General features: G+C 39.4%; 1 protein-coding gene across 1 annotated transcript in view; it reads right to left on the reverse strand.

The window, feature by feature from the left end:
• DNAI4 (dynein axonemal intermediate chain 4) overlaps positions 1–22,294 on the reverse strand; it is a 90,258-nt gene that overhangs the window by 59,561 nt on the left and 8,403 nt on the right. The window contains exons 2-5 of the mRNA XM_062193386.1: positions 19,408–19,585; positions 13,563–13,747; positions 11,931–12,043; positions 4,752–4,908 (exon numbers count right to left, since the gene is read on the reverse strand). Coding sequence (XP_062049370.1) covers positions 4,752–4,908; positions 11,931–12,043; positions 13,563–13,747; positions 19,408–19,585 — 633 coding nt within the window. The remainder of the gene's footprint in view (positions 1–4,751; positions 4,909–11,930; positions 12,044–13,562; positions 13,748–19,407; positions 19,586–22,294) is intronic.

Genomic DNA, 22,294 nt, shown 5'->3' on the forward strand with positions numbered 1-22,294 from the left:
TGAAGTCCCCCATTACTATTGTCTTGGGGTGTTATCTCTCCCTTTAGATCTATTAACATTTGTCTTAAATAGCAAGGCACCCTGTGGTTTTGCGCATAAACATTTATTATAGTCACATCTTCCTATTCAATTTGATCCCTTAATCATTACATGGTGCCCTCCTTTGTCTTTTTTAACAGTTTTTGTGTTAAAGTCTATTTTGTCTGATATTAGAATGGCTATACCTGCTCATTTCTGCTTTCTATCAACACGGAGTATCTTTTTCCTTCCTTTCACTTTCAATCTGTGTGTATCTTTGTTGGTGAGATGTGTTTCTTGTAGGCAGCAAATAGATGGGTATTTTTTCCCAAAGATACTTCCTATTTAAGGAATACAAACTTCATGCATTTCATCAATACAACTTTAGGAACATAGTGATTCTTCCCACCATAATCTCCCCCCACACACACTCTCATGCCTCTTCCTCCTCCCTCCCCTATTCCCAGTCTTATTTTTTTACTAGGATCTATTTTCAATTAACTTTATACACAGAAGATTAACTCTGCTAAGTAAAGAGTTCAACAAATTGTATGAAAAAAAAAAAATGTTCCTCAACAGTCCAGACAAGGGCTGTTCAAAGTCATTGCATCTTGAAGTTGCTTTCACTTCTTTTTAAGCAATCTTTTTTGAGAAACTTAATTAACTTTAAAGAAGAATACAAGAATGATACATCTTTTGTGAACACTTAGACATAACTATAACTTGTGAGACATAAGAACATCCTCCACTTAATACAATAAAATGAATTAAATCTTTCAGAAGAAGTTTTACTATTAACTCTCATAATACAACCCTTTAAGGACAGAATACCTGCATGCGAAATTAGTGCACAGTGACTCCTGTTGTTAACAATTAACACTCTTGTGTATGACATCAGTGATCACATGAGGCTCTTCACATGAGCTGCCTAGGCTATGGAAGCCTTTTGAATCCACAATATCCATCAGTATTTATACAAGGCCATAAGCAAAGTGCAAGTTCTCTTCTCCATTCAGAGAAAAGTACTTCCTTCTTTGATGACCACTTCTTTCCACTGGGGTCTCACTTACATAGGACACTTTTTGCCATGGTGTCTTGGCTTTTCATGCCTGAAATGCTCTCATAGGCTTTTCAGCCAGACCAGAATGCCTTACAGGCTGATTCTGAGGTCAAAGCGCTACTTAAAGAGATTGTCATTCTATGAGTCTGCTGTATGGACTGCTTCCATGTTGGAGAATTCACTCATTTTTAATTCTATTATTATTACTACCAGACATTTAGTCCTATTTATATGATCACTTTAACACTTAATTATGTCTATATGATCAGTTTAACACTTAATCCTATCCATATGATCACTTTAATACCTAAGATGACATCTTTAACACCCAGCTTAATGGGATTTGGGGTCACATGTCAAGTTCCTAAATTGTACCCTTAGAAGTAAGTCCATAGGGATGTACGCAGAACTTCATAGCTTTACAGTTACAAATTTCATAATAACAACTTTAGGAACATGGTGATTCTTCCCACCAACCTCGCCTTCCCACACATGCCCACCCACACTTCCCCCTCCATCTCTTATTCTCACTCTTATTTTTTGTTTTTAATCCATTCAGCCAGCTTGTATCTTTTTAGAGTTTAGGTCATTTACATTCAAGATTACTAATGGTAAATCATGACTTGGCCCTGCTATTTTTCTGCAAATATTCCCATTGTTTTCTTTGTATTTCCATAATGATGACTATCTTTCTGTGTTTCTGTGTGTAGCACATTCTTAAGCATCTTTTGTAAAGCTGGATGAGTGGTGACAAATTCTTTCAATTTCTGTTTATTATAGAAGACCTTTATTTCACCTTCATTCATAAATGACAGCTTTTCAAATTATAAGATTTTGGGTTAATAGTTTTTTTTTTTTTTTAAGACTTGGACTATGTCTCTCCATTCTCTCCTAGCATGTAGAGTTTCTGATGAGAAGTCAGCTGTGAGCCTGATTAGAGATCCTCTAAAAGTAACCTGGCATTTTATGTTTTACAGTTGAAACTTTGACTACAATGTGTTGTAGTAAAGATATATTCTGGTCATGTTTGTAAGGAGTGCTATGTGTCTGTGTACTCGAATGTCCCTTTCTTTTTCCAAAGATTTGTCTTCTAGCTCAGATATTATTTATTCTGCATGACCAAGTCTGTTGTTAGGCTTTCCACTATGTTTTAAATGAAATATTAAATTCTTTATTTCTAATATTCATTTTGATTTACCTGCATAATTTCAATTTCATGGAAAAATATTCATTTATGTTATGTATGGATTTCTTTAACTCATGGATTTCCTTGTCATTGCTTCTGAATAATCCTATGATAAATCTTTTAAATTCCATTGCAAGCATTTCATCAATCTCTTCATCTTCACATTGTAATTTTGAAGTGTTGTTGTGTTCCTTTGGGGGGGTCATGTTGTCTTCCTTATTCTTGTGTCTTGAATTTCTGTGTTTATTTTTAGATATTTGTGGAAATACTTGTTGTTTTCTTCCTCTGATGGCTTTTATATTTGAGCTATTCTTCCGTGGCTTCGTGGAATGTCTGCTCTTTCAGTGAATACCCAGAGGTGTGCTGTGTTAGGCCAGGGAGTTCTGGTCAGTACTCCAGGGTGGGGTGAGTATTCAGGGTGACACCCTAGTTGGGCATGGTTGATTTCTTCTTTTTAGCAGAAGAGGAGGATCTGATCACCTCTGTTGGTGTAATCACACCCTCACCTCCTCTCTTCCTAGGTAATCAATGTCCAAGTGTTAGCTCACAGTAGGTGCAATACTCACCTGTGTTGCCTTATGAACCACACAAAGGATCTGTGAAATTCTCATTGTGAGCACAGATCCCATTGCAATGTCCTACCCCAGGCAATGAGGGAGTTCTGAATGTATGGAGCAGCACACATTGATTGCCCAGAGACCCAGCTACACCCTGTGCCCCCTTGTGCAGTCACAGAGTTCCTCCAGTCTCAACACACAAGGCTCCCACAGTCACAGGGTGCAGAAGATTCACTCTACCCTGCTAGCCTGTCCAATCCACAGAGAGACAGAGATGTTCCTAGAGCCAGCTTCCTATTGGTGCTCCACCTAGGCATCTTGAGCCCTGTAGCCTGAGATACGTTGAGAGGGTGGGGGCACATCACAGTTCTTCATATGTGCCAAGACCCCTGTTGATCCTCCCAGTCAGACTCAGAGTCAATAGGAATACAGATTTTTCCCTCTGGTAGAATCTCTCAATCACATGCATGCCCAAGAGCCATAGGCTGAATGTTGCCTTCTTCTTACTGGTTGTAGGGTGCAGGCACACATGCTGCTGCCACAATACTGCTTACAAGATGGCTAGCTGCTGGGCCCATGAACAAGCATTTCTGCAGTTGCTGCTTATGCCCAAAATGGTGCCTGCCCTCTCCCAGCCAGTTGCCAGGGACCGTTGTGGAGTGGATGAGCAGAGAAACCTGCCCCCCTTTTTTGCACTGGGTTCGCTGGTACCCTATTCTGCTCAGGGCTACAGGTCAGAACAGCCCATGCTCTCCCTCCAGCTATATCTGCACTGGCATGGGCTGCGGCAGTCCTATCTCACCTCAGTCTCCAAAGCTTGCACTTTCTCTGGCTCTTGGCTGCTGGGGTCATGTGTTTTGTCTGTGCTCATGCTGCACATCAGCACCTTCCACACCAATCTGTGGCATACATCTTCATTCCATAGAATTGCCCCTGAAAATGTACTCTCCCTCCACTATTTTTTTTCTACTATTTACCCCTAGCCTAGAGCAGTAAATCCTTCCCTATTCAGCTATCCTTACTCCTGCATAAAATCTTTTTTAAAAACTTCAGACAGGAAAGAATTCAGTGAAAGAAAACTTACCTGGGATAAAGAGGAGCATTACAAAATAATAAAGGAGTCAATTCTTTAAGAAGACATAATAATATGTAGTCATCTAACAGACTATCAAAATACATGAATAAGAAACAATATTTATGTTTATTAACAGAGAAATCTAAAATCTGCTGTAACATTATAAATTTACTTCCTTATAACATATATTACCATCTTAAATTTTAAATATAAAAATGTCAGTCCTTCCTTTTTAAAGTGAAAATAATTTATATAAGCATAAAAGAAAAATTAATCAAGTTGACAATGAGGTTTAAAAGTTTCTTTTTGACTTAGAAATTGAACAACTTATTTTTAAGTTTAATTTTAATTGAAAAATAGGAATTGTAAATATTTAGGGGTACAATGTTCTTTGATACATGCATACCTTTTGTAGTGACTAAATGAGAGTAAATAGAATATATATAACTTCAAACATTTATCTTTTCTTTGTGATCATAATATTCTAAATCTTTTATCCAGTTATCTTGAAATGCACATTATTAGTAACTGTAGTCATCTTACTGTGCCACAACTTACTATTCCTATCTAACCATAACTTTGTACTTGGTGACCAGTGTTTCTCCTTTTTCCCTTAAAATTTACCAACTTACTAAAGAATGTAGTAAAGCTGGGGGCTATCCCACTAGAAAAATTTACAGGCAACATAAACACTTCCCATGCAATTTCACAGAACACATTTATAAATGTATACATAACCTATAGGGTATATGCATCCTCAGTGTACATCTAGGAATCCATATAAAAATAAGAAACAGAACCGCTGACTGAGCATCTGAATCATGGAAGAAATGTAGACTGTTGAACCATACATACCTCACTTCCTCAGCTTCATCTGATTCTACAGAGATCATGACTGTTGGCAGGTCAAACAATCTCAGTGTTTCTGTCTCTGTGAGTATTATATCTATATTTTTCTCCAGGTCTTCTTTTGTTATAATTGTTTCATGTATTGCCCTCATAACTTGTAAATCTAAAACACATCATTTAATAAAAATAATTTACTAATTGCTATTTTTAGTTTGCATTTTTAAAGTCACTAAATTACCATAATGGGTAACGCATTACATGTGGTTCTATATGAATAAGGACCTACCACATTGTTAGATATAGTCTGTTCGACTTCTCTGAAACCAAGATGGATCGTATAGTCCATAATATATGTCCTTCCTAATATGTCAGGTCTATCCAGTCTTATATCCATTGTCAAAATTCCAAGGACATGCCCACATGTTTATAGTGAGACTGAGGCTAGTGACTGTTAGCACTGTTCAGGGAGAATATGGGGGCAAACCTGAGTAACTGTAAGAAAACAAGACTTAAAGAATGTAACATTTTCCAGACTAAGGCTCAGTCCTCTCTTAGGATGGCTTAAAAATATTTATTTATTTATTTGAAAGTCAGAGTTACACACAGAGAGAAGGAGAGAGAGAGAGAGAGAGAGAGAGAGAGAGAGAGAGAGAGAGAGGTCTTACATCCAAGGATTCACTCCCCAATTGGCCGCAATGGCTGGAGCTGCACTGATCCGAAGCCAGGAGCCAGGAGCTTCTTCCTGGTCTCCCACGTGGGTGCAGGGGCCCAAGCATTTGCGCTATCTTCTTTTCTTTCTTTTTCTTTCTTTCTTTCTTTTTTTTTTTTTTTTTTTGACAGGCAGAGTGGACAGTGAGAGAGAGACAGAGAGAAAGGTCTTCCTTTGCCGTTGGTTCACCCTCCAATGGCCACCGCGGCCGGCGCACCACGCTGATTCGAAGGCAGGAGCCAGGTGCTTCTCCTGGTCTCCCACGGGGTGCAGGGCCCAAGCACTTGGGCCATCCTCCACTGCACTCCCGGGCCACAGCAGAGAGCTGGACAGGAAGAGGGGCAACCGGGACAGAATCCAGCACCCTGACCAGGACTAGAACCCGGTGTGCCGGTGCCGCAAGGCAGAGGATTAGCCTATTGAGCCGTGGCGCTGGCCTGGGCTATCTTCTACTGCCTTCCCAGGCCATAGCAGACAGCTGGATTGGAAGTGGAGCAGCTGGGACTCGAACCGGTGCCCATATGGGATGCCAGCACTTCAGGCAACAGCTTTACCCACTATGCTACAGCGTTGGTCCCCACTTTTCAATTTTTATTATTTGTACAAATAAGGGAAAGATGTGATTTGTATAGAGAAATCTGGCTAAGATAAACAGGATAAGTAAAAAAGTAAATGAATTGTCCACATGGACATAAGAGGAGGTGTGTCTAGCCAAATATTTTGTCAATGAAGGAAATGAGAAATAGAGATTATATAAGAAGTCTAAGGCCACACAGGAATATCAGAAGTTTTGAGATTAGAATTTTATGCTCCTGATATTTGGACCTTTCTTACTTTTAGACCACCAAATCTTCATTTATGATTTAATTACATGCACCTCAAAGTAACATTGTGGCACAGACATGCTAATTATAAATATAACTAATCTTTTATTGGACATATCGCATATATAAAACCTAATATAGTAACATCTCAGTTACCTGTTATTGTTGAGGAAAGTAAAAGTGTAGTCAACCTGCCTTTTTTTTTAAAGATTTATTTTATTTATTTGAAATGCAGAGTGACAGAGCCAGAGGAAGAGACAGAGAGAAAAAATGATCCTCCATCCTTGGTTCACTCTCCAAGTGGCTGCAATATGAAGTCTGAGCCAGGCAGACACCAAGAGCAAGGAACTCCATCCAGGTCTCCCATGTGGGTTGGCAGGGGCACAAGCCCTTGGCCCATAATCTGCTGCCTTTCCAGAAGTACTAGCAGCTGGGACTCTGCTTCCAATCCAGCAGAGCAGCTGGGACTCCAGTTGAGACTCTGATACAAGATGTGGGTGTCTCAAGCAGTCTCACTCACTGTGCTACAACACTGAACTGCAGTCAACCTTCTCAACGGCAGAAGACATATTCACAGACATGGCCCTAGGTTAGCAAATAGGATTTTCCTGGATTTCTGTATCAATCATTTCCTGAATGCTACTTGAATTTAATATATATTGTGAAACTACTTCAAACTATACTGTGTAGCTATAGAATCTGCCTACTTTATGGGTCAGATTTCCTAGCTCTATACAAGTTTTACAACATACCTTACTTAACTGCACCTCTGTCTCAACCTAGAAAAGAATCATAAATCGGTTACCAATCTGCCTTGTCTGCAAGTCTTTACTGACAATGATGGAACAAACACAATTTTCTGCACTCCCACTTCTAGGATGGAGTTCCAGACTGGTATGACAATCCTGGCTGCTCTCCACAACTAACTCATAAAGCCCCTTGAGAGGGCAGGGAAAGGTTTGAGGTGCTCGAGAATCTTTAGTGACTGGGTGGATGAATCTGTCAACTTTAGGGGTTTAACAGAAGATTTCCATCTATAATGTGATACTTTGACTCCAATCTAGCATATAAACGCTTAGCACACTTTTCAATTAATTCAGAACTGGGATACTGTGATTTGGCTACTTTAAGAGACCTTAATAAGGAGCATCTTATGGGCCGGCACTTCGGCTCACTGGGCTAAACCTCCGCCTCCGGCGCCGGCACCCTGGGTTCTGGTCCCGGTTAGGGCGCCGGGTTCTGTCCCGGTTGCCCCCTTCCAGTCCAGCTCTCTCCTGTGGCCCGGGAGTGCAGTGGAGGATGGCCCAAGTGCTTGGGCCCTGCACCTGCATGGGAGACCAGGAGAGGCACCTGGCTCTGGATCGGCGCGGTGCCCTGGCTGCAGTGCACCAGCCGTAGCAGGCCATTGGAGGGTGAACCAACGGAAAAAGGAGGACCTTTCTCTCGATCTCTCTCTGTCCACTCTGCCTGTCAAAAAATAAATAAAATAAGGAGCAACTTATGAAGACTTCCTGGGCTACTACATATGCTACAATGGGTACAATAAAATTACAGTACAATTGAATAACAAAACAGTTTATTTTCTTCCATTTTCAAATGGTTTATATAAAAGTTATACATGTATGCATGTATATATATATATGTACATAAACATAAGGACACTTTGCATACAAAGGGGTTTTTTTTTATTTTATTTATTTATTTTTTGACAGGCAGAGTGGATAGTGAGAGAGAGAGAGACAGAGAGAAAAGTCTTCCTTTTTGCCGTTGGTTCACCCTCCAATGGCCGCTGCGGCCGGCGCATCACGCTGATCCGAAGCCAGGAGCCAGGTGCTTTTCCTGGTCTCCTGTGCGGGTGCAGGGCCCAAGCACTTGGGCCATCCTCCACTGCCTTCCTGGGCCATAGCAGAGAGCTGGCCTGGAAGAGGGGCAACCGGGATAGAATCCAGCGCCCCAACCGGGACTAGAACCCGGTGTGCCGGCGCTGCAAGGCGGAGGATTAGCCTGTTAAGCCACGGCGCCGGCCTACAAAGGGTTTTTAAAATGCTTGTGAAAATATGTGTATTAGGAAAAACTGTGCATGGATTTTATGTTTTGCACCAAAATAAACTTACCTTTTAATTCAATTTTTCATTAACTTTTTAAACTAGCCTCATACTTTATGAGTTTTGTAAAAGGGATCTACATATTACTTACTCATTTATTTGCTTAGGCCACTCAGAAACAATCTGTGTTTCTACCAAACAATCATTTGGCTCCTACTTTGCAATTAAAATCACAAGCTTCTCTAAGCATAACCCTCCTTTGGTTTACGCAGTCAAGCAATGTTTCTCAGAGTTAAGTATGCATTAACATCATTCATAGGATTCATTAAAATAAAGTTTTTTGAACCTACATCTATACTTTTTAAAATATTTAATAAAGTTATAATTGTAGGATAGTTTTAGGTGTTGCAAAGGCTTCAGGAATTTTACAGAAAGTTATTGAATGCCCATTCTCTTTGTTACATTTGAAGTCTATATTTAATTTTATTTTTTTCCTTAGCTTTTAACTTGTATCATTTCTCTGTTCCAGAAATCCCATCTAAGATACCACCTTATATTTAGTCATCATGATTTCTTAGGTCCCCCTAGACTGTGACAGCTTCTCAAGGTTTGCTAATTTTCAGGACTAAGTATTTGTAGAATTTTCTTCAGTTTGGGTTTCTCTGATGTTAGACAAGTGTTATAAGTTTCTGGGAGAAGACACCAGAGATAAGGAGTCATTCCCATCATATCATCATATCATCTCAAGGGTACATGCTTCAACATGACCTTGACCATCTGTTTTTAAATTATTATTCTCTCTACTTCAAACACTGCACAGTTTAGAAGAAAGTCACAGGATACGGAGTTAAGCTTCACCTTCTTTTTCTTCTCTGTTTTTTAAAATTTAATTATTCATTTTGAATGTCAAAGTTACAGAAAGAGAGAGAAGGAGAAACAGAGGGAGAGAGAAAGATCTATCTGCTAGTCACTCCCCAGATGGCCACAATGGTCAAAGGGGGCTGGCCAAAGCTAGGGTTTCATTCTGGTCTCCTATGTGGGTAGCAGGGGCCTAAACACTTGAGCCATCTTCTGCTACTTTCCTCAGGCCATTAATAGGGAATGGGATCAAAAGTGGAGCTGCTGGGACATGAACCAGTATGCATATGGGATGCTGGCATTGCAAGTGGCAGCTTTATCCACTACACCACAATGGCGGCTGCTCTTCACCTTTTTAAAAAATGTTACACATTTATAGGGTACAATACGATGAATGACACATGTATTCAGTGTGTGAAGACTTCCCAGAGACCTTACTCCTAAATACAACTATAGTATTTAGGATTAATTTTCTGCGTGCCATATGGGCATTGGTTCAAGTCTTAGCTGCTCCATTTCTGATCCAACTCCCTGCTAACATGCCTGGGAACGCAGCAGAGAAGATGGTCCAAATACTTGGCCCCTGCACACGCATGGTAGACAGACCTGAAGGGAGCTCCTGGCTCTTGGCTTCAGCCTGGATCAAGGTCAGGCTGTTGCAGCCACTTGAGGAGTGAGCCAGCACATGGATGACATCTCTCTTTCTTGCTTGCTGTCTCTCTCTCTCTCTCAAATAAATCTTAAAATAAAAGAGAAAGAAAGAAAGAGAGAGAGAAGAGAGAGAGGAAGGGAGGGAGGGAGGCAGGGAGGGAGGGAGGGAGGCATAGAAAAAGAGGAGGGAGGGAGGGAGGAAGGAAGGAAGAAATGACAATCCTAATTGCTCCATAACCTTACTAGGAATTGTCATCAGTTTTCTGGATTTTAGCCATTATAATAGATATATAGTGGTACCTCATTGTTATTTTAATGTGTGTTTCCCAAATGACAACCAAAGTTAGAATATTTTCATAAGCTTATTGCTATCTGTATATCATTTTTGGTGATGTGCCTATTCCAATCTTTTGTTTACTTACATTGCTTATTTAATTGTTGAATTTAAGAGTTTACAAGCCCAATCATTGCAAGCATTGGGGAGTGAATGAGCAGGAGCTCTCTGCTTGTCTATCCCACAAACAAACAGACTTCCTTATATATCCAGAAGTCCTTTATCATATAAGTGATTTGCAAATAGTTCCCTCCATTCTGTGACATCTTTTCATCCACTTAACATTGCCATTTATAGAGCAAAATTCTTGATTTGAATAACATCCATTCTATCAATTTTTTTCTTTCAGGATGTTACTTTTGGTGGGTTTAAAACACTCATTAACACAGCCAAAAATCATATATATCCTTCTGTTTTACTTTCTAGAAGTTCTATAGTTTTGCATTTTACATTGGGTTCTATTATCCATTTTGGGTAAGATGTAAAATCTGTGTCTATGCAAAAAATTTTTCCACCATTTTTCCATTACAGTTCGTTGAACTGATAATTCTTTTTCCACTGAACTGCCTTTGTGCTTACTGTACACCAAAGCAAGTACACACCTATTTCTGCCAGTGCTTTTTTTAATTTAATTTAATTTTTTTAACTTTTATTTAATGAATATAAATTTCCAAAGTACAGCTTTTGGATTACAATGGCTTTACCCCCCCCCCATAACTTACCTCCCACCCGCAACCCTCCCCTTTCCCACTCCCTCTCCCCTTCCATTCACATCAAGATTCATTTTCAATTTTCTTTATATACAGAAAATCAATTTAGTATATATTAAGTAAAGATTTCAACAGTTTGCACCCACACAGAAACACAAAGTGAAAAATACTGTTTGAGTACTAGTTATAGCATTAATTCACAATGTACAGCACATTAAGGACAGAGATCCTACATGAGGAGTAAGTGCACAGTGACTCCTGTTGTTGACTTAACACATTGACACTCTTGTTTATGGCATCAGTAATCACCCTAGGCTCTTGTCATGAGTTGCAAAGGCTATGGAAGCCTTTTGAGTTCACTGACTCTGATCATATTTAGACTAGGTCATAGTCAAAGTGGAAGTTCTCTCCTCCCTTCAGAGAAAGGTACCTCCTTCTTTGATGACCTGTTCTTTCCACTGGGATCTCACTCGCGGAGATCTTTCATTTAGGTCTTTTTTTTTTTTTTTTTTTTTTTTTTTTACAGAGTGTCTTTCTGCCAGTGCTTTTGATCATCTGTTCTCTTCATTCCTGGTATCTGCATTTTCATAGTACTTTGTATTATCACATGTTTTACTCTCTGCCTGGATTGGGCTTCCCCTATTTATTCTCTTGAAAAGTATCTGATCGTCTTTGAAAATCCAATTCAAAAGTCAATAATTTGTTTGTGAGTCTTTTTTTTTTTTGCAAGTCAAAGATTTAATTATGTTTTTCTAAGCACTGCTATCACATTCTGTATAAATCTTATTGTGGAACTAATCATAAATATGTCAGAATGACTTGTCTGTTGTGTCCTAACAGAACCAGTAGTTCATTGGGCTGATGGTTCAAAAGATTCATCTTGGGAATTAAGAAAAAAAAAGTAGAGATATTCATTTGGTAATTATCATGTAACTATGTAATAATTCAGCACTGGACATCATTTTCATATTTTTAATCTCAATTTTTCAACAATAATTAGAATAATGGCTAAATAAACAATTGAATGTGAAATAAACAAATATATTTTCATTACCTGTAAAACTAGCCAGTCTTTCTCGCTTAAAGGATGGTTCTTCTATGTCTTCTGCTATTGATTCGGTTGTTGATACACTTGACTTAGATACTGTACTACTTCCTAAAATTGACCTTTAACAACAAATAATATCATTTCTTCTTTATTTAAATGTCCTTATGTGTAACTAAATATATAAATTAGAACATGTCAGCATATGTAGAAATCAAATATAATATAACCATATATAAAGGAACATATATAAAATATTTTTAAACAGTGAGTTGATTTTTAATATTTTTTTTTTTATTTTTTGACAGGCAGAGTGGACAGTGAGAGAGAGAGACAGAGAGAAAGGTCTTCCTTTGCCGTTGGTTTACCCTCCAGTGACTGCCCATGGCTGGCGCGCTGCGGCCGGTGTACCGCGCTGATCCAATGGCAGGAGCCAGGTGCTTCTCCTGGTCTCCCATGGGGTGCAGGGCCCAAGCACTTGGGCCATCCTCCACTGCACTCCTGGGCCACAGCAGAGAGCTGGACTGGAAGAGGGGCAACCAGGACAGAATTCGGCGCCCCCACCGGGACTAGAACCCGGTGTGCCGGCACCGCAAGGTGGAGGATTAGCCTAGTGAGCCACGGCACTGGCTTAATATTCTTTAAATAAAAACTTAAAATATATTTTAGAATAAAGTATGTCAAACCTAAAATAATTTATGCCTAAAGTCCGAAAAACTTGCTATTTATATATTCAAGACAAAAATCCAAAACTTAGCCTAACTACCCAGCCTCTTCATCTGCATTATCATTCTTCCCTTAGCATTTTATTCACTTTTTTTTAGTTCCTGAATCTTACAGAGCTATTACTGCAGGGCCTCCATGTAGAATACTCTTTCTTTCATTTTTTTTCACCTGATTTCTGCTCATTGTTCAAATCCCATCTTAATGTAATTTGTTCAATTTTATAAAGGTTCTCTGAATATTTAATTTAAAACAAATCTAAGCACTCAGCAGAAAAACAATGGAATAATCAAAAAATAATTTCTTTAAACTTAACAATTTAACATTACCCTGTAATATTACATACTTTTTCTTTTCTATTTATAGTCTCAACTACCCACTAAGAGTAGGTCAAGTGTATTGGAAGATCTTTTGTTTTACTCAGCACTCCAATGGCTTCTGTATGCAAACTTAGGCTCTAGAGCAGTATATAATTACTCAGAACTAGGAAATAACAGAGAAACCAAACCCTGAAAGAACAGAGATTAGCACAGGAGGATAGAAAAAAAAAAAAAGAAAAAAAAAGGAAGCTACCCCTTTCCACAAAATCGAGAACAAATGAAGCCGAAGAAAAATGTCTAATAAGGATTTGCCATGAACTCTGGGTATGTGATGTTAGCCCCATCTTTCGGTTTCTCAGGAAACATTAAATTAAAAAATATTTTTTCACAAACTTTTTTTGTGTGTATACAGGAACTCTTAAAAAATGCAGAGCTCTGCATCTAATTAAAACATGAGAGGAACTTAGAAATAGCACACTAGGAAGACAAATTGAAGCTGGGGAGGCTGAAGACAACTGATACCCAGGTTACATATACACAACTTAAATGGAAAGGCAACATACATATTTTAAAAAGAACTATAGACAATAGTCTTTACCTTGTAAATTGTCCTAACATACTAGGATTCAATGTGTTCTGATAAAGACTATAGGAAGCTATGAAGTCTGATCCAAGCGATCCTTCTTGTGATGTCAACAGTTTACTTGGCTTTGTCGAACTAACATGTGGATCTGGATGGTAAAGAGGCCGAGGAGTAACATCAACTCCATTTATATCAAAAACCTGTGGGAAGTAGTTATTTAAAATGAGTTAACTAAAAATGATGAGATTTCTAAAGAATACATCACAGGAAATATAAATAAATGTAGTAGAGAAAAATAAGCATAATGTCCCAGGTTAGGTAAATACGAAAAACTAAATATAAAAATGTATGCTTAAAAGTGTCTTTTAAAAAATATATTTATTTATTTAAAGAAGACATGACACAGAGAGAGAGAAGAGAGAGTGAAGGAAGGAGAAAGGGTGAGGGGAAAGAGAGTGTGGAAGGTATCTCCCATCTGCTGTTTTATTCCCCAAATGGCTGCAATGGCCTGGGTTGGTCCAGGCCAAAATCAGGAGTATGGAGCTCCATCCTGGTTTCTCATTTGGTTGGCAAGGGCCCAAGTACTTGGATCATCATCTCCTGCTTTCCCACAGGCATTAGCAAGGAGCTGGATCAGAAGTGGAGCAGCCAGGACTCAAACTGATATGGGATGCCAGCATTATAGGCAAAAGCTAGGCTCACTGTGGTACAATGGCAGACCCTAAAAATTACCTAAATGTAATTTCTGTGTTTTTCCTTGTTTTACCTATATATGAGGATGCTTCAAGAAGTTTTTGGAAAATGTGTACTGTCTTCTAATTCCATTCTTTCAATAATTTTTAAAGTACCTCCATATAAGAAATACAGTGATACATTGCTTAACACCAGATATATGTTCTGAGAACTGCATCATTAAGTGATTTTGTCACTGTGTGAACATCAGAGAGTATTTTTTTTTAAGATTTATTTTATTTATTTGAAGGACAGAGTAAGAGAGAGAGGTAGAGACAGAGAAAGAGGGAGGTCTTCCATCCTCTGGTTCACTATCCAAATGGCCATAACAACCAGGGCTGAGCCAGGCTGAAGCCAGCAGCCAGGAGCTTCTTCTGGGTCTCACACATGGGTGTAGGAGCCCAAGCTCTTGGGTCACCCCCCACCTGCTTTCCCAGGCACATTAGCAGGGAGCCGGATGGCAAGTGGGGCAGCTGGGTCTGGAACCCGTGCCCATATGGGATGCTGGCACTACAGGCTGGGGCTTTAACCCGCTACACTACAGTGCCAGCCCCTCATAGAATATTCTTACACAAACCTAGATGGTACATGCCAGTTACTTGATATGGGCTCTTGATGCAATCAGGAGATGCATAAAGCAGGAGATGTTTTAGATTGCTATTGGCATAACATGAAATACTGCTTTACAGTAAAATTTTATGAATGAGTAAAATTAGCACACTCCATATAATGATGAGAAAGCATAGATTAGTAAATATGTAAATATGTAAGACAGTCATTTATTATCAAGTATTATGTTCTATAAACAATTTTTTGCATAGTGGCACAAATTTGTTTACAATAGCATCACCATAATTATGTGAGTAATGCTTTTCATTAAGATATAACAGCTACAGTATCATTAGGTAATAGGAAGTTTTCAGCTCCATTATAGTTTTATAGGATTGTCATCATATATGCTGTCCATCTTTGATTCAAAAATCATTATGTAGCCCATGACTGTATTAATTTCAGGAAATTAGAAAGGTCTAAAGACAACTCATTCAGATTAGTTATATCCTGGTGTATTTAATGTTATATGTGTAAGCTTTCTTAAAAACTATTTTTCACTTAATATTTTATTAATATTTTCTAAAGTGTTACATATTTTCAGCTTTTTTGGTTTGGGTTTATTTTTAATCCTGTGAATTATGAAATTTAACATGTAACAAAAATGTACTTATTTTTTTTTTTCGACAGGCAGAGTGGATAGTGAGAGAGAGAGACAGAGAGAAAGGTCTTCCTTTTTGCCATTGGTTCACCCTCCAATGGCCGCTACGGCCGGCACATCGTGCTGATCCAAAGCCAGGAGCCAGGTGCCTCTCCTGGTCTCCCGTGCGGGTGCAGGGCCCAAGGACTTGGGCCATCCTCCACTGCCTTCCTGGGCCATAGCAGAGAGCTGGCCTGGAAGAGGGGCAACCGGGATAGAATCCGGCACCCCAACCAGGACTAGAACCCGGTGTGCTTGTGCCGCAAGGCGGAGGATTAGCCTGTTAAGCCACGGTGCCGGCCACAAAAATGTACATAAAGGATAGGTGTTGTGGTGTAGCAGGTAAAGCCACTGCCTGAGACATAGCATCCCAAATGGATGCAGATCCCTCTCCTGGCTGTTACGCTTCCAATCCAGCTCCCTGCCAATGACTTGGGAGAATAGTTTTTCCATAATACACATTTTCCTAACTTTCTGATATCACAAGTGAAGCCATCTGGGTTTGGAATTACCGTTGAAGGAAGGATTTTAAATTACTTATATAAATTTGAATAATCCTTACAATTTTCAGTTTTTGGTTGTTCCTTTTAGTGAAGTATAATTTTTGAGATGATTTTTCCATTTTACTTAACTTTTCAAATTCAATAATGGAATAAAAGTACATATATCATGCACTACCTACCTTTTAAAGTATACAATTCAGTGGTTTCTGATACATTCATAGATATATATACAACTACCACCATAATTAATTTTAAAACCTTTTTGTCATTTCAAAAACAAGCCCTACACCCTTTAATTATGACCAATCCAAACCCTGCTCTCCCCTTCCTGCCCTAGGCTACGACTAATACATTTGATGCCTCTACAGATTTCCATATTCCAGACTTTCATATGAGTGGACTCAGATACACTTTTTTTTTTTTTAAGATTTATTTATTGGAAAGTCAGAATTACACAGCAGAGAGAGAAGAGGAAGAGAGAGAGCAAGGTCTTCCATCTGATGGTTCACTCCCCAGTTGGCTGCAATGGCTAGAGCTGTGCCATGGAGCAGCCGGGTCTCAAACTGGCAACCACATGGAATGCAGGCGCTTCAGGCCAGGGTATTCACTCACTGCACTACACTGCCTTGATGCCAGCCCCAAGGACTTATATACTCTTGTGACTGCTTTGTCTCCAACAATAAAATGTTTTCAAGATTCAGTAATTGGTTTTAACAGTGTGTGTGTCTGTGTTTGTGTGTTCTTTGTGGTTTTCTACATGTAAGATCATGTCACACGTTAACAGTTCTATTTCTTTCCATTCAGATGTATTTATTTTCTTTGTCTTATCTAATCTGGGCTTTCACTACTGGTCAAATTAGAAGTGGAAAAAGCAGTCATTTTTTTCTTATTCCTAATGTTAGGAGAAAACCTTTCAGTCTTTTACCATTGAAAGGTCCATATTTTGGCCAGCGCCGCGGCTCACTAGGCTAATCCTCCGCCTGTGGCGCCAGCACACCAGGTTCTAGTCCCGGTCGGGGCGCCGGATTCTGTCCTGGTTGCCCCTCTTCCAGGCCAGCTCTCTGCTATGGCCCAGGAAGGCAGTGGAGGATGGCCCAAGTGCTTGGGCCCTGCACCCCATGGGAGACCAGGAGAAGCACCTGGCTCCTGCCTTCTGATCAGCGCGGTGCGCCGGCCACAGCGCTGGCCGTGGCTGCCATTGGAGGGTGAACCAACGGCAAAGGAAGACCTTTCTCTCTGTCTCTCTCTCTCACTGTCCACTCTGCCTGTCAAAAATAAAAAATAAATAAATAAAAATAAAAAAAGAAAGGTCCATATTTATATGCCTAAGTACATAGTATTAGTTCCCTGAAATTACATTAAAGTTGTTTCTACTTTTTGGCTATTATAATTAAAGTTACTATGAACATTCATAGTAGTAGTCTGTGTATAAATTATACTTTCTCTTGGGACAGTAGAATGAGATAGTGGGTATATATTCAACATTTAATAATCTGCCAAAGTATCTTTTAATTTTCCTGTCTATTAGTAGGATATGAAAAATTTTGCTCCTCCACACACCTGCAAATACTTGATATGTTAAATCTTCTAATTTTAGTTATTATGATATGTATGCAGCAGTATTTCATGGTTCTAATTTGCATTTCACTAATGATTAATGTCAATCACCTTTTCATATCCCCACTTGTCATCTGTATACCTATTGTGATAAAATAGCTGTTCAAACATTTTGCTTATTTACATTCAGTTTACATTCTTTTGGGGACTATTTATATATATTAGTTATAAGTACTTTATCAGAATATACTTTGAAAAAAGCTTTTCCCAGTGTGGCTTTTCTTTTCGTTCTGTTAGCAAATATTTTTAAAGAGGAGTTTTGGCCGGCGCCGTGGCTCAGTAGGCTAATCCTCCGCCTTGTGGCGCCGGCACACCAGGTTCTAGTCCCGGTCGGGGCACCGATCCTGTCCCGGTTGCCCCTCTTCCAGGCCAGCTCTCTGCTGTGGCCCGGGAGTGCAGTGGAGGATGGCCCAAGTGCTTGGGCCCTGAACCCCATGGGAGACCAGGAGAAGCACCTGGCTCCTGCCATCGGAACAGCGCGGTGCGCCGGCCGCAGCACGCCTACCGCGGCGGCCATTGGAGGGTGAACCAACGGCAAAAAGGAAGACCTTTCTCTCTGTCTCCCTCTACTGTCCACTCTGCCTGTAAAAAATAAAAATAAAAAAATAAAAAAAAAAATAAAGAAAAAAAGAGGAGTTTTAGTTTTTATGAAGTCCAGCTTACCAATTTTATTTTTATTGGCTGTGCTTTTAACATCCTATGTAAAAATACAATATGGCACTGGTTTTTGTGCTACCACTTCTGATCCTGCTTCCTGCAAATGGCCTGGGAAAAGAACTAGAAGCTGGCCCAAGTGTTGGGACCTTTGCCACCCATGTGGGAGACCCAGATGAAGCTCCTGGCTCCTGAGTTTGACTTGGTCAAGATCTGACTGTTGTGATCATCTGGGGAGTGAACCAGCAAATGGAATATAATATCTATCTATCTCCCCCACCACCGTAACTCTGATTTTTAAAGAAAAGAAAATCATTGCCTAAAGCCATTTATATATTACATACTATTCTGTATATATACTTTGCTTAAAAATCTAAAAATTTAATATTAATTTTGTAAGTTTTTTAATGAGGTAAAATAACAAACTCTTTGAGAATTTATTTTATGAAATGTCCACACAGTGCTCAGAGGAGTGTATGGTATAGCAGCGTATTAGCCATAATTAATACTGTAAATTACTAGAGTTGTTAATGTCATGAGTAGATTTTCTTCATTACACTCTAATATTTTTATTATCAGTAATGAGTTATGGGAGATGACAAAACTGTGTTGTAATAGGGGCTGGTGCTGTAGCATAGTAGGCTAAGCCTTTGCCTGTAGTGCAAGTATCCCATATGGGCGCTGGTTTGTGTCCCGTCTGTTTCTCTTCCAATCCAGCTCACTGCTTATAACCTGGGAAAGCAGTGGAAGATGGCCCAAGTGGAAGATGGCCCACCCCCATGGGAGACCTTGAAGAAGCTCATAGTTCCTGGCTTCAGATTGGCCCAGCTCCAGCCATTGTGGCCATTTTGGGAGTGACTTGGTAGATGGAAGACCTTTCTCTCCATCTCTCCCTCTCTTTGGCTATAACTCTACCTCTCAGATAAATAAATAAAATCTTTTAAAAACATATGCTATAAGGAATGATATATGGCAAACAGAAAATCAGCATTTCAACATTAGATGTCAGTGTTTATTTGAAAGCAGCATATTTTCTATTTTAACACTCCAATCAGTTTGTTCATGGAAACATTTTAAAATGAACAGAATTCTAAAGGAGTATTACCTGTATTGTCTTTGTGCTAGGAGTATTCATTTTTTCTAGTGTCTTCACGTCAGATTGAGTAAGTGTGGTTTTTGACAGAGCCATTCTGCTTTGATTTGCAGCAATAAATCCTTTCGTTGGCATTCCTCTGGCTGCGCCAATAAAGCTAATAGACTTTCTTGTTTGTGAACCATTGTTCCTAGCAAAGGAAAACAAAATATAATACAGAGAATCCAAAACTGAAAACTGTACCAAAAATAAAAATGAATACCTTTATTTAGAAACATGAACAATCTCTAAACACAGACATGAAATAGCTAGTTGAAGGGCTGGTGTTGTGGCATAGTGGATAAAGCAACTACATGTGATAATAGCATTCTATATGGGCACTAGTTCATGTCCAGGCTGTTCCATTTCTTCCTTTTTTTTAAAGATTTATTTTATTTATTTGAAAGAGTCATAGACAGAGGTAGAGCCAGAGAGAGAGAAGTTTTCCTTCCACTGGTTCACTCCCCAAATGACTGCAATGGCCAGAGCTGAGCAGAGCTGAAGCCAGGGGTCAGGAGCTTCTTCTGGGTCTCCCATGTGGGTGCAGGGGCCCAAGGACTTGGGCTATCTTCCACTGCTTTCCCAGCCCACAACAGAGTGCTGCATCGGAAGTGGAACAACCGGGACTCAAACTGGCACCCATATGGGATGCTGGCACTGCAGGCTGGAGCTTTAACCCACTGCGCCACAGTGCAGGCCACTAGGCTGCTGATTTCTGATTTGGCTCCTTGCTAATGGACTGGGAAAGGCAGCAGAAGATAGCCCAAGTGTTGGGGGTCCCTGCCACTCATGTGGAAAACCCAGATAAAGCTCCTGGCTTCTGGCTCCTGGCTTCAGCTTGGACCAGCCCTGGCTATTGCAGCCATCTGGAGAGTGAACCAGTGGATGGAAGCTCGCTCACTCGTGCTCTCTCTCTCTCTCTCTGTAATTTTTCAAATAAAAACTAAATAAATCTTTTAAAAAAGTTCCTTGAGATTTTATTATGTAAAGCAAAGTAGTAAATAGTAATATGTTATGTCACTTTTTCTCTTTCAACAACTCTGTTGTTTTAATATTATTTTACATTAAATAGCAGAAACCTAAAAAGAAACATTTATAACAGTCAAGGTTTGAATCAGATAGAGCCAAAGTCTACACTAACTTATCTAGATCTTAGTTTCTTTATGTAAATGGAAAAATCCAATATCCAATTCATAAGTTATTATGATGATTAAATATAAATCAATTTATGCATTATGGCTAGGAATTTAAAATCAAAATATTTGTACATAGGAGAAAAAAATATATTTTTTATTTAGTAAATATAAATTTCCAAAGTACAGTTTATGGATTACAATGGCTTCCCCCTCCCATAATTTCCCTCCCACTCGCACTCCTCCCATCTCCCACTCCCTCTCCCATTCCATTCGCATCAACATTCATTTTCAATTCTCTTTATATACAGAAAATCAATTTAGTATATATTAGGTAAAGATTTCAACAGTTTGCATCCACACAGAACACAAAGTGTAAAATACTGTTTCAGTACTAGTTATAGCATTACTTCACATTGGACAACACATTAAGGACAGATCCCACACGAGAAGTAAGTGCACAGTGACTCCTGTTGTTGACTTAACATTTTGACACTCTTGTTTATGGCGTCAGTAATCTCCCTAGGCTCTCGTCATGAGTTGCCAAGGCTATGGAAGCCTTTTGAGTTCGCCGACTTCGATCTTGTTCCAACAGGGTCATAGTCAAAGTGGAAGTTCTCTCCTCCCTTCAGAGAAAGGTACCTCCTTCTTTGATGGCCCCATTCTTTCCACTGGGATCTCACTCGCAGAGATCTTTCATTTAGGTCTTCTTTTTTTTTTTTTTTTCTCCAGAGTGTCTTGGCTTTCCATGCCTAAAATATTCTCATTTGTACATAGTAGAAAAATATATTTTAAAATATTTATTTATTTATTTATTTGAAAGTCAGAGTTATCCAGAGAGAGGGAGAGACAGAGATGGCTACAAAGCCAGTGCTGTACCAGGCTGAAGCCTGGAGCCAAGAGCTTCTTCCAAGTCTCCCTCGTGGGTGACAGGGACCCAAGCACTTGGAACGTCTTCAGCTGCTTTCCCCAGATCATTAGCAGGGAGCTGGACAGGAAGTGGAGCAGCTGGGATATGAGCTGGTGCCCATAAGGGATGGTGGCATTGCAGGTGGCAGCTTTAGTCTCTATGCCACAATGCTGGCCCCAGAGAAAAAATAATTTATTGTTAGGTTTACTCTGTAAGTTTCTTCAGACAGCAGTAACCTTATCATGTATTCATTAATAGTGTTTTGTACTGAGGATTTCTATAAAACAAGGATGACACTCCCTTAGATTACAAAAAAGCAACTACACTTCCAAATAAAACCTTTACAGCAACACTTTGTTTCAAATCATAAAAGATCAGACAAGAATAAAATAAATATTCCTAAATTACAACAATCAGGTTCTCCTATTTTATTTTTCTTCATAGCACTTAGCACTATTTGACATTTTGCTTGTTGCTTTTAACTCAATAGAATATAAGCATGTTTAGGGCAAGAACTTTGTCTTATTCCTTGTTATATTGCTAGCATTTAGCACAATGTCTACTAGTATATCATGGACACAAAATATTTTTAAATGAGCAAGGGGGCCAGCACTGTGATATAGTAGGTTAAGTGTCCACCTGTGGTGTAGGCATCCCATATGGGTGCCGGTTCATGTCCCAGCTGCTCTTCTTCCAATCCAGCTCTCTGCTGATAGCCTGGAAAAAAAATTAGAAGATGGCTCCAGTGCTTGGGTCCCTGTGCCCACGTGGGGCACCCTGAGGAGGCTCCTGGACCCTAGCTTTGGATTGGCCCATC

Source organism: Lepus europaeus, chromosome 5 (assembly GCF_033115175.1).
Source record: "Lepus europaeus isolate LE1 chromosome 5, mLepTim1.pri, whole genome shotgun sequence".
In the NCBI taxonomy this organism is placed as follows: Eukaryota; Metazoa; Chordata; class Mammalia; order Lagomorpha; family Leporidae; genus Lepus; species Lepus europaeus.